The 11,920-nt window shown below is 51.9% G+C and overlaps 2 protein-coding genes across 7 annotated transcripts in view; one reads left to right on the forward strand and one right to left on the reverse strand.

Moving 5' to 3' along the window:
- The window catches only part of AFAP1L2 (actin filament associated protein 1 like 2), an 80,866-nt gene extending 72,487 nt beyond the window's left edge, over window positions 1–8,379 (forward strand). For 2 of the 3 annotated variants that reach the window (XM_077779464.1, XM_077779465.1), the window contains 8 exons: window positions 1,455–1,600; window positions 2,180–2,291; window positions 2,876–3,055; window positions 3,141–3,312; window positions 3,572–3,727; window positions 5,928–6,121; window positions 6,243–6,365; window positions 7,194–8,379. In XM_077779464.1, coding sequence (XP_077635590.1) covers window positions 1,455–1,600; window positions 2,180–2,291; window positions 2,876–3,055; window positions 3,141–3,312; window positions 3,572–3,727; window positions 5,928–6,121; window positions 6,243–6,365; window positions 7,194–7,220 — 1,110 coding nt within the window. In that variant the 3' untranslated portion in view covers window positions 7,221–8,379. Of the gene's footprint in view, window positions 1–1,454; window positions 1,601–2,179; window positions 2,292–2,875; window positions 3,056–3,137; window positions 3,313–3,571; window positions 3,728–5,927; window positions 6,122–6,242; window positions 6,366–7,193 lie in introns of all 3 variants that reach the window. The other variant, XM_077779463.1, reaches the window with a different exon arrangement.
- Window positions 8,380–10,567: 2,188 nt separating this feature from the next.
- VWA2 (von Willebrand factor A domain containing 2) overlaps window positions 10,568–11,920 on the reverse strand; it is a 47,383-nt gene continuing 46,030 nt past the window's right edge. For 2 of the 4 annotated variants that reach the window (XM_077779580.1, XM_077779579.1), the window contains exon 14: window positions 10,570–11,543. In XM_077779580.1, the coding sequence (XP_077635706.1) occupies window positions 11,239–11,543 (305 nt within the window). In that variant the 3' untranslated portion in view covers window positions 10,570–11,238. Of the gene's footprint in view, window positions 11,544–11,920 lie in introns of all 4 variants that reach the window. The other 2 variants (XM_077779581.1, XM_077779582.1) reach the window with 2 other exon arrangements.

Here is an 11,920-nt window from a genome sequence, read left to right on the forward strand (position 1 = left end):
TGGTTGATAGGTTTTTATATTTACCAAAAAAAAAAAAAAAGAGAGGTGACCTCATGCCTTGCACTGAGCAGGGGCAGGTCTGAGCCAGAGTTCTTAACGGGCAGAGAAATCCACTCCGCGTTTCACCCCTGTTCACCCCCGTCCTTCACTCAAGGGGTCTTCATCCAGATTGTGCTCCCATACTGCCCTCTGGTGGCTAAAAGCACCACATCCCAGTTGTTTCCTGGGGACAAGCATGCATGTGTCCACCCGTCTGTCCCTTTGATGGATATCCACGTGGTACAGTTATACAGTGAACAAGACAGATACGCTCCCTGCCATAGAACTTGGATTCTAGTGTGAGACTGAGGTGTTATTCGACAAAGTACCCAGTGGATTACCATTGGCGGGGGAGGCGCTGTGACCTGTGCCTGCCTGCTGGGAGCTGGGGAGTGTGTGTGTTGACCCTCAGAGGTACAGCCATTAGCATACAAGGGGACACCCTGGAGGGTTCCAGGGGAGGGCGGCATGCTCTGATTTGGATTTTGAGATGCCTCCTTCAGCAGCTGGCTGGGGGACGGATGGAAGGGACAAAATGGGACCAGTTAGGGAGTTGTTAGTGGCCCGGAGCGGAGAGGGCGGGAGCTGGCTGGAGGATGGCCGTGCAGAGCTGTACTGAAAACTTCCCTTGCAAAGGATGGGAAAGAAAGCCGGCACCGTGCCTGACTTGGCCCATCACTGCCTCCCTGACACATGTAGTAACGAGGAGGCAGGACCATGTTGTACGTCCACGAGGTAGCTGTGGTTCCTCGTGAAAGTAATCCTGTAATATTTCTAGAATTCCCAACCTTTATCATTAAAAAGCCAAGAAGCAACGTTGGCATTTTAATAGAGACCCGGTGTATGTATTTGATTAGAATGCACTATCCCCAGGGGGGAAAAAAAAACAGGCTCCAACTTCACTGGGATTTATTGAGTTCATCATTTATCAGAGCCAGTTGACCTGGGGTAAAGGTATTTAAGAGAACCTTTCTCGAAAGACTGTATTAGAACTGGAAATGAAATTCGAATTTTGTTCTTTCTTAGGGATTCGGTCTTGTATGGATGGATTAGGGTGATAAACTGCCGTGTAATCATTTATAAGAGAGGTGTTGACCTAAAATGCAGATGGTGTTAATCATTCTCTCCTGGCTCACTGGCCTTCTAGAAATACATGTATATGAATCACATTTGAAATTCGGGACAAATGTCCACAGCATCACTGACGTGGCATCAAGGTATCCCCGGTGGCAGGAATTGCTATTTGGAGTCACAGGATGACAGAAGCTAGTGGGAAGGAGGGAGCATGGCCTCCCCCCTCTGAGAGGCCCTGCCCAGCTGGGCATCGGGGCAGCGGTGCTACTGGCCCGGCCGGGAGGGCGGGCCACCAGACGACACACTGCAGTGCTGCTCACGTCCCTGTCGCCTCCTCCCAGGCCAAGTCTTCCGAGGAAATGGGCCACTGGCTAGGCCTCCTGCTCTCTGAGTCAGGCTCCAAGACAGACCCAGAAGAATTCACCTACGACTACGTGGATGCCGACAGGGTGTCCTGTATTGTGAGTGCAGCCAAGACCTCTCTGCTGTGAGTATTACGGGGCCTTCTGCTTCGCGCTTTCCTGTTCCCATCCACGCGTCGACACTGGGGCCCAGACTGGCCCCTGGTGGCTCTGTTCGGCCACGCAGGGCGGCAGCCAACTCAGGGTCGGCCCCTGTCCAGCAGCGGAAGCCCGGGGCCCCGGGAGCAGCCGAGAGCTCGGAGCTGGGCCAGACCTGGGTCCAGGGGCAGCCATGCACCCTTGGCCTGGATGGATGCTCTCCAGCTCCTTACGGAAGAGTCGGAGCCCTTCCTGACCTTCCGTTTTCCTTGTTGGGGACTCAGCAACTTCGTCCTGGCCCCCTGCTGGGATAGGCTCCCTCTGTGGTAAGCAGGGTGCATTCTCCTGCTTTCCCCACGAGCAGGCTGGGCTCAGGGAGAAGTGGTCCTGGGTCAGGGTGCTGAGGTGGCTCTGGCGGGAGCTGGCCCCGCCGCTGCCACGGGATCCATTCTCCTGGGTACAGAAAGTAGGGAGTAGCTGGCCTGGGCTGCTGTCATGAGTCCTCTGAGGTGGGTGGCTTGGCCCACCTGCCCTTCCTCTCGCTGTTATCTTGCCGGGTCTTCCAGGCTGATGCAGAGGAAGTTCTCAGAGCCCAACACTTACATCGATGGCCTGCCCAGCCAGGACCGCCACGAGATGCTGTATGATGACGTGGAGGTGTCGGAGCTGACGGCCGTGGTAAGGACTCAGGCTGGGCTCTCCCCGCCCCCCAAACCTCAGTGCCGGAGGCCGGCAGCTTGTCCCGAAGGTGGGCGGGCTCCCGGTCACCTCCCGTGTGCCAGAAGTCAGTGCAATAAGGCCATCTTCTGTGCAGCACACCTGCGTGGGGACGTGGATCGCTAAAGCAGCTGGCTAACCACCCCGGTCAGGATGAGGGAAGGGAGGAGTGGTGCCCGGATCAGGAACAGCCACACCATTAACCTCCGAGGCCCAAACCGATAGCGAATAGTCACAGGGACGGCCGGTTCTGTTCACTGGGCACCAGACTCTGCTGTGCTAAGGGCTTCTGTGGATTCTCACCGAATCCTAACCGCCTGGTCAGAGGCACTGGTCCCTTCTCTACAGAGGAGGAAAGGAGGTTCAGGAACGGCAAGTACCATGTCCTGGGTCTCCCACCTCCTGAATGGCAAATCCAGGCCTCTGACCTTGGCCTTTCAAGTCCAGCTCAATGGAAACTTCCCAGGAAGCAGGTCTGATGCCCCCTCCACAGCCCGGGGAGCGGAGGCAATGGTGAAAGCCATCTGGCTCTCTCTCCTCGGCAGGTGGAAACGCTCGGGGAAGCCGCCCCTGTGACAGATTCTCCGAGCGAGACCCAGCCTGACCGAGTGTACCTGGACCTCACACCTGTGAAGTCCTTCCTGCACAGCCCCAGCAGCGCTGAGGCTCTCCCTGCGGACCCAGGCCCTGCCCCAGAGGAGCCTCCTGAGAACCCCGAGTTGCAGGTAAGACTGTCCGCCAGCAAGTGGGCCGACCTCACCCTCGCAGCCCCTGGGCCGGCTGAGCCGTGTTCGCCTTCTCCCAAAGCAGACACACCAGGAGAGTCCGGAGCCTGAAGAGCCTTCCCTGAGACTCACGACAGTCAAAATCCAGACCGAACAGCAAAAAATCTCCTTCCCGTCGAGCTCCCCCGATACCGCGGCCGTCACCCCGGCTGGGGCCAGCCCGCCTGTGAAGGACAAGCTGAGGGTGACCACTGCAGGTGCCTGTGCTAGCTAAGACTAGAATGTTGTAGAAATGGCTTGCAGAAGCTAGTCCAGTTCCTTCCCTTTCAGACGAGGAAGCAGAGGTTCAGAGAGGGGAAGGGACTTGGCCAAAGTCACACAGCAAAGAAAGTGTGGGCCCAATTTTCTGGTCTGTCGCTGCCAGGCTGGGTGGTGTCTAGGCCTGCACAGCGGGTTGGGATGGCCCTTGTGTCCCAGCCTGGCTGACCTGGGGGTTCCCCTCTGTGGGTCTTGTAGAAATCAAACTGGGCAAGAACAGGACAGAAGCCGAGGTGAAGCGGTACACAGAGGAGAAGGAGAGGCTCGAGAAGAAGAAGGAAGAAATCCGGGGGCACCTGGCGCAGCTCCGGAAAGAGAAACGGGAGCTGAGAGAGACCCTGTTAAAATGCACAGGTAAGGGTCCCCCCATCCCCCGGCAGAGGGCCTCAGGCTTCCCGGGGAAGAATCTGGATCTGTGCACCTGGCCTGCGGCCCATCAGTCTTTGGTGAGGTGCTCCCCTGCCAGCCCCTCCCCCTATCCGGTCTGAAACGTTGCTGTTCTGTACAGAGACCCTCCGACCTGCCGTCAGCACGACCCAGAGGTAGTGGGAAAAACCGCTTGAAGGAGGAAATTTCTAAAAATTACAGGTTTAGACCTGAATGTTTTATTTTCACTGAAAACAAATTCTGTCTTGGGGTGCCCGGGTGGCTCAGTCGGTTAAGTGTCCGACTTCGGCTCAGGTCGTGATCTCATGGTGTGTGGGTTCGAGCCCCGCATCCAGCTCTGTGCTGACAGCTCAGAGCCTGCTTCAGATTCTGTGTCGCCCTCTCTTGCCCCTCAAAAGTAAATAACCATTAAAAAAAAAAAATTCATCTTGTAATGTAGTGCCAAAGCCTTTGGCTGAGGTGGAGGCCAGCCGACGGGAGTCCACGTCACCTTTCCTGTGGTAACACACCTGCACCGTGGTATCCATCATGGCCAGGCTTGAGCTCTTTAATGTTTTTTTTGTTTTTGTTTTTGTTTTTGTTTTTTCATTTTTTGAGGGGCAGAGGGAGGGAGGCAGAGGATCAGGAAGCAGGCTCTGGGCTGAGAGTGCAGAAGCCGATGTGGGGCTTGAACTCATGAACCACGAGATCATGACCAGAGCCGAAGTCAGACGCTTAACCTACTGAGCCACCCAGGTGCCCCAGACTTCGTTTCTTTACATTTAAGACACTTGCACAGAAACGTCCTTGTAGATGATTTTCTAGATCCTCCTCCCACCATTCAGCAGTCATTTCCTAGAAACTTGCCTTTTACAGGACCTTTCCGCAGCACTTAAGTCATTTTCATAGAGTCTGTCTCTGTGCTCATTTAACATTTAAGTTGCAGACTTGCACCAACAAATGCAACTGGCCTGAGCAGGTTTGGGGACACACGCAGCTGATTTCCTGGGACGCTTATCATGTGACTGTGCCCCCATGACCTTCCTCCACCAAAGTCACCCACTGTCTTTGTTCTAGAACAGCGTTATTGAATTACAGTTCATACAGTTGACCCATTTGCAGCATACAACTCTGGGGTTTTTAGGATCCGTACAGAGCTGTCCATGTTTAGCATCCACACTCATCAAGCAGTCACTCCCTCTTTTTCCCCCAACCCTCCGGTCCCTAGGCAGCCCCTAATCTATCAGTCTGTGCTACTGGTTTCAGAAGTCCAGTGGCCTTGACCACTAGTGCACACAGGCGAGCAGACAGGAGCTGGCTTTCCTGCAGAGCTGGGACGTGCGTGACCAGAGGCTCAGCGGCCACAGTCCTTGCAAACCTGGAGACCGAGCTGGGCTGTGAGGCAGAGCCAGGGTCCCCCGCCCTTTCTCCCCTTGGGGGACTGTCTGGGTGGAAGACTTTCAGTATAATTTATTCTCCTGGCAAATAAGCCCTAAAGACCCGAGGCTAATAAGCCACAGACCTCAAGAAAGCAGTTCTCACAGTATTGATACTCACCGCTAATGAGGACTCCAGTTCCAAAAACATCATTAACATTTTTCTCCATGGATTTTTCTTAAACGGTGGCCCCTGTGACTGCTTGTCCTATGACAAGGGCTGACAGGTGGCTGCTCACCCTAGGCTTGGAAACAGAGCTAAGTTATTCCAGCAGCTGCTGCCTCGGGGCTGTCTGTTGAACAATCAGGGCACCATTGTTTCCCTTAGCTGTGAGCTCCGGGCCAGCACTTCTTCGTGCTACGGCACCAACCTGAGAACTCCAGGGTGAGAATAAAACAGGACTGAGAAAGAGCCAGGGCTGGGGACCGCCACTCCGATCGGCTTAGGGAAGCCCTGAGTGCCAGAAGGATTGAGGGGACTGCGTGGGGCAGGTGGAAACCACACAGCCATCCTCCAAGAGTCAGAAATAAAGCTGCTCTCCCTCCCTGTGCGGTTGCTGCAACAATAGCAGGTATCAAAACTGAGGGCCCCTGAGAACCTACCAGAAGCGATCTTTACCTTTTAGGAAGGCAGAGCTGCCCCCAGCCTTTGCAGAATGCTAACGTAGGACCCAACCCCGAGTGGCGGGTCCAGAGCATTGGGCCGCATCCATGGGGGTTCTGTTCCCTGAGGCCCGACAAATTCTCTGCAGACAAGGGAGTCCTGGCCAGCCTGGAGCAGAAGCTGAAGGAAATTGACGAGGAGTGCAGGGTCGAGGAGAGCAGGCGTGTGGACCTGGAGCTCAGCATCGTGGAGGTGAAGGACAACCTGAAGAAGGCAGAGGCTGGGCCCGTGACACTGGGCACCACTGTGGACACCACCCACCTGGAGAACGTGAGCCCCCGGGTGAGTGGCAGGTGTCACGGTCCCTCGGAGCCCCTGCGGAACCTCCCGGGCCGGGGTTGGGGGAGGCGGGTCACGTGCCCCTGCCCATGGCTGAGGCCTCACTCTCCTCTCACCACCTCAGCCCAAGGCTGCCACCCCCACCCCTGCCCCAGACTGCACCCCAGTCAACTCTGCAACCGCGCTCAAGAACAGGCCACTTTCGGTCATGGTCACGGGCAAAGGCACCGTCCTCCAGAAAGCGAAGGTAAGCGGTCATGTCCGGCCTCCTTTGGGGCCACCAGCTGTCACTAAGGTGGGGTCCCTCTTCTGTCCGGGGTAGCACGTCCCTGCTTTGGGCACCAGCTCTGAGAGCTCTGCTTTCACACAGCGGCTGAGGCTTCACTGTGCCTTTGGCTCCGTCGTTGGCACTGACCAAGCTGAAAGGCGCGGGTGCTTGGTCCAAGCGTTCTTACCGGCCAGTGTGAGGACCCTCGATCCTGCAGCTGTATCCACTGCTCGGTCATCCCGTAGATTCTAGGGCAGTAGCCCAGGTTCAGAGACGGGCTGTGACTGGCTAGTTTTCAAATCAAAAAGTCAGTGAATCTCAAAAGGCCTTCTGCCACTAAAACTAAAGAAACAGACAGGTGATAGGATTTGTCTAAAGCCCCCCAGCCAACTGGTGGCCAGGGCGTCTACACGGACAGGATGCCATCGCTGGGTTGCTCCCCGAGGGCTACAAAGTGTTAGCAGCCCTTCCTCCTGTGCCCAGGAAAGAACATGCCCCGAGCTGCCTTTGCTGTCGGCAAACTCCGCTCCTCCTTCGCGGCCTGCTTGCCTGCTGGAGAGGCTCTGGGGCACATGCACGATGACTAAGTCTTAACGCCACACGAGCCTGTGAGCCTCTGCCCCCTCCCGGCACGCTCTGCTGTGGCCCAGTCTCAGAACCTCTTTTAACATGGGCCCTAAACTGTGAACAGACAGCAATTACCATTGAAAAAATACTTCTTCCCTCTGTAGCAACCTCCATATACACAGAAGAACATAACTAACTTTCTTCTTGGGGGGGGGGGTGTGCTGGTATCTGGCACCGTAGGAATGGGAGAAGAAAGGAACGAGTTAGGAAACAACTTCATCTAAAGACTTTCCTGCCATCATGGACCTTGGTGACAATCCTGCTTCATTAAAGTCTCTGTTCGGAAGAAAGAGGACTGTGGTACTATGGGTGGAGAGCACTGGCTTAGAGGAGGCTTTGTCCGTTCTCCGAGCCAAAGGAAATCATCTATAACAACAACAAGAGGGCTTCTCTGGAGACCTATGTCTACTGAGTGGAAACAATCCTTTGCTGTATTCAGGGGTATTCTGTGTTTCTTCTTTGAAGTTTTCATCGCCTGCTTTATCGAGCTTTGTTAAGTAGTGAAAAGCTTCTGATGATGAGACTTCGGTGGGAAAGAAATCAAGGCGGCAGGACCCTGTCCCACTGGTCATGTGGCTTTGGGGACCGAGAAGACCTGAACTCCGAGTGTCTTCCCTCCAGCATTAGCTGGTCCGATTCCGTCTTCTGTGGTTTCAAAACGGCATCGATACCAGCTGTGCAAAGCCGCCCAGGACACGCTTTCTGAGAAACAATAACAGGAGAGACTATTTGGGATCCGGCTGAGGTGCTGTCCCCACGAAGTTCAGGACTTCTTTTTTTCAGCCTCAAGCAGGCCTGAATCAGTTGCTTTTGAATAAAATTTTCAGTGATGCTGTATTATACAGGAAAAGAAAATGTTTAAAATTGTGTCGTTTAGAACAGCAAAAAGTTGTCTTTTTGAGATTTAAAAGTATCTTTTTGAGATCAGACTTTCTTTGTTACCATAGGAGAAAAGATTACCCAGCGTTTACAGATTCCGTCCTGCGGCCAGACCATTTTTAAGGGAAAAGTTATTTAAGTTCTGCTTAATGTCCAGGCCCCTTCCGTGAAGAAGGTGGTGGGTTTTGTTTCCGGTTGACTCTCTCTCCTCTTAAAGCTGGCAGTGCTGTTCTTCGTGTCTTCTCTTCAGATGCGTCTGTTGTGGTTTAACACCGATTGAAACATTTCATCTGTCGTTTCTGCCTCGTTCCGTGGGGTGGGGGGGATTATCAGTCAGAGTTCTCTAACACTGGTTCCTGAGAACTAAAAGTCTTCTGATTTCTAGGGTCTTTCTAATCCCAGGGCATTTATTTTCTTTGTCCTATACGCTTGGTGTCCTTTACCAAGTGAGGAGTTCGATTTTTTTTTTAATAAAACATTAATTGTATTTTGGGTTTTTCTTGTTATTTCGTGGAATCACTAGGGGCAGTGCCTGGTGACTTCTACCTCAAGGGGGGAACAGCTTGGTTATTTACCCACTGAACTTCAAACTCTGTCCAGTAAAAACGGATGGAACTTCACGGTGCGATCCTAGCATCCATAAGGCTGAAAGAGGATTTTCACAGTGTAACTTGTACAGAACACAAAGGAAACCTACGTGATCAGTTTCTGCAGATACATGGTGGCAAATCAATACTCCTGGGAGTTAAACACACTCCTAAATCATTCTTAGGGCAAAGAAACCTACCAATACTTGGAAAGCTGCCTAAGGAGAAAAAGTTCCACACGCAAATGCGCTTATTTTAAGAAGGACAAAATCTGGCTCATTGAAATGACTAATAAAAAGATAACCTAAAAAGGCCTTGAGGAATATGTATTTTCCATTTTATAAAGTTAGCATAGTTCTGATACCAAAAAATCCAACACAAATCACCAAAGAAAAACCAAATCTCATTTTTGGGACAAAAATGGAAAAAAACCCTTAATATTGGCAAGTGAAATTCAACAGTGTTTAAAGAATCGGCTGCATCACGACCTGATCACATCTATCCATGGAAGCAAAGGTGGTTCAAAAATTAAAAATATACTAATGGGCCAAGTATGATATGAACAGATTAAATGTGAAAGAACATCATCTCAAAGAAAGTGGCAATGCTACCACAAATCTCAATACTCCTAGCAAACACTCTTCGTAATCCAGGAATAGAAATAAGTATTCCTGCCCTGATAAAGTAATCCACGAAAATAACCTATAGTGATGGGAGGGCACTTCAGGCCCAGACACAGATACCAGTACTTTTTAAAACATTATTCTGGAGGTCCTAGACGATGCAAAATGACATGAAAAAGTACTAGCATAATCATCAAAAGGCAGAAATAAGACTGGTTATTTACAAATATCTTTCTAGAAAACCAAATTAACTATAGGACTAGAGTATCCAGCAAGTTGGCTACAATCAGCATCATTCAGAAAATAACATTTATGACCTCTGCACGGTTTTCATTTTTCCCAGGAGAACTTTTTTTTAGTTTAATGTTTTATTTCTGAGACAGAGTATGAGCAGGGGAGGGGCAGAGAGAGAGAGAGAGAGAGAGAGGGAGACACAGAACCTGAAGCAGACTCTGGGCTCTGAGCTATCAGCACTGAGCCTGACACAGGGCTTGAACCCACAAACTGTGAGATCATGACCTGAGCCAAGATCGGACATTTAACTGAGCCACTCAGGCACCCCTAGTTTCAAGTTTTTATTTAAATTCTACTTAGGGGCACCTGGGTGGGTCAGAAGGTTAAGTGTCTGACTTTGGCTCAGGTCATGATCTCACGGTTTGTGAGCTTGAGCCTTGCGCGGGCCTCTGTGCTGACAGCTCAGAGCCTGCTTCAGATTCCATGTCTCCCTCTCACTCTGCTCATACTGTCTCTCTCTCTCTCAAAAAATGAGCAGACATTAAATTTTTTAAAAATTCTAGTTAATAAAAAAAGGCCAGTGTCCTTTAAAAGAAAGAAAAAGGCTTGGCTGGTTAGACATTAAGACAGGAATTCTCTCTGCTGCTATTGGGATACTGAGGAGGTCAAGCTATTCAGTGGCACCTTCCCTAGAAAGGTTAAAAAACCTTCCCTAGAAAGCTCAAGCTCTGGGATCTAAGAATCGAAACTGTGTTTAATGTGTAAGCTCAGAGCCCACAGTTCTGTGGGTTTTTTTTTAAGTCAAAGCAATTTAAATCGGGTGTCCAAGTATCAACCTTGACCCAAAGAGCTGATGCTGTAAAGTGATTAAACTTGCTGTTCAAGACTGTGGGTGCATGTAAGTTCTTTGACATCACCTGTCAGCACCTGCCAGGCGGACCTGTGTCCCTGCTCTGATGTCACCTGCCCAGGTTAAAGGGATAACGGAGTTAAAATATCCTTGAACCCAAGTGACTGTCATGTGCTTGGTACACTGGACCTTTCATTTGTAAAGTCTGGCCTCCTTCAAGTACTTCAGGTCAGAGTAGCCTTGAATATTTGCATATAAGACATTTACATTATTTACATGAAAAAGAAAAGATAAGTATCTGGATTTAGGTCACATCTCCACAAAGGTTTCTACTGAAAACCCAAAGGGAAAGGACGGATTCCTAAATAAAACGGGTAAGTACCTAGTTTGCCAGAAAACACCCCAACTAGAAGCTTTTTTGCCGCACGGGTCCTGCTAAATAACCAACATCGTCTCTTGCAACATTCCTTTACTGAGAAGCAAAGCCACCTAGATAACATAAGATCGGATGCTTAAAAGTCAACAGCCTCTAGGTTTCTTTATGCTGTACTTGTTTAAGAATTCCAATTCTCTTTGTCCTAAAAAAAACAAGCAATAAACAGCCCACAAGCAGCCCTCCTAAGTAATCTCTCAAGGAAGCCCCCCACCCCCCGCCAAGGGAATGTAGGCATCTTCACCCCCGCCACCCATAGTCGAACAAGTTGGTTAGTGGTCACATTCCAGTCCAGAGCCTTTCTAGGCCTTTGCCACACACAGATCCAGTCACCAGAAGGAGTCACAAATGCCACACAAGCCCCTCGTCAAACCAAAAGCAACCGCATGCTTTTTCCATCTTGAAACGCCGTGGCTTTGGGGGTCCAAACGACGCTCCAGTCCACGCCTCCTGTGTCACCATCCCAACAACATCCTATTTAGCATCTGTCGAAGGCCAAGGGAGCTTCGGACAGGCCACCGGGAGTCTCCACGCTCCTTCGTTTCTCCCCAGGGGAAAGGTGGCAGACGACACGAGCTCACCGGGGCACAGCCAGGCACAGAAAGCAAATACTTACACATCAGGACTTTTCAGCATCAGCATTAGCGGCGGAATCCGGTGTCGCTGTGTCCCTAAGCAGCACGGTCTGCAGCTGGGACAGCTCTTCTCTGTGGCAGACGGACGTGGGCGGGAGGGTTCTGCACGGAGCTGGAGGTGGACACTCAAAGGACCTCTCCAAGCAGATGCTCCCTGGAGGCCGGTGCCACTTCAGCGCCCAGGGTGCCCTGACCTGGGCGGTTGCTGGGAGGGGTCTTGGCGGGAGCCACGGGCCTTGGGGGCATCTCCTCTCAAGGACCCTGGGAGAGAAGGGAACCTCAGGAGTGCCTGAGGGGTCTGTCTTCTCAGCCAGCTGGCAGCCTGTGTGGCTCTCCCTTCCTCCGCAGCACAAGCCCCAGCGTGAGCCCTTCGGGTCCACTCCCCAGCCTCAGACAGCCACGCTCGGCCCGTGGCTGGAAACCCAAGGCTCCCAAGGGCATCATCTTCTGGTCGCTGGCTCCCCTTACTTGAAACTCATGAGCAGGGGCCACAGCGGGCCTGTAAGGCTGCCCAACATTACTCTGTCTAGTTCCGACCCCTCCTCTCCTGGACAGTTAGCACTCTCTGCTCAAACCGCCAGGGCCGCCTCCTGTCCTCACCCCCGGCTGACGGCCATTCCTCCCATTTCACTGAGCAGAGAGAACCACTCAAATAAGAACCACCTC

This window comes from Crocuta crocuta, unplaced genomic scaffold (genome assembly GCF_008692635.1).
Source record: "Crocuta crocuta isolate KB4526 unplaced genomic scaffold, BGI_CrCroc_1.0 scaffold138, whole genome shotgun sequence".
In the NCBI taxonomy this organism is placed as follows: Eukaryota; Metazoa; Chordata; class Mammalia; order Carnivora; family Hyaenidae; genus Crocuta; species Crocuta crocuta.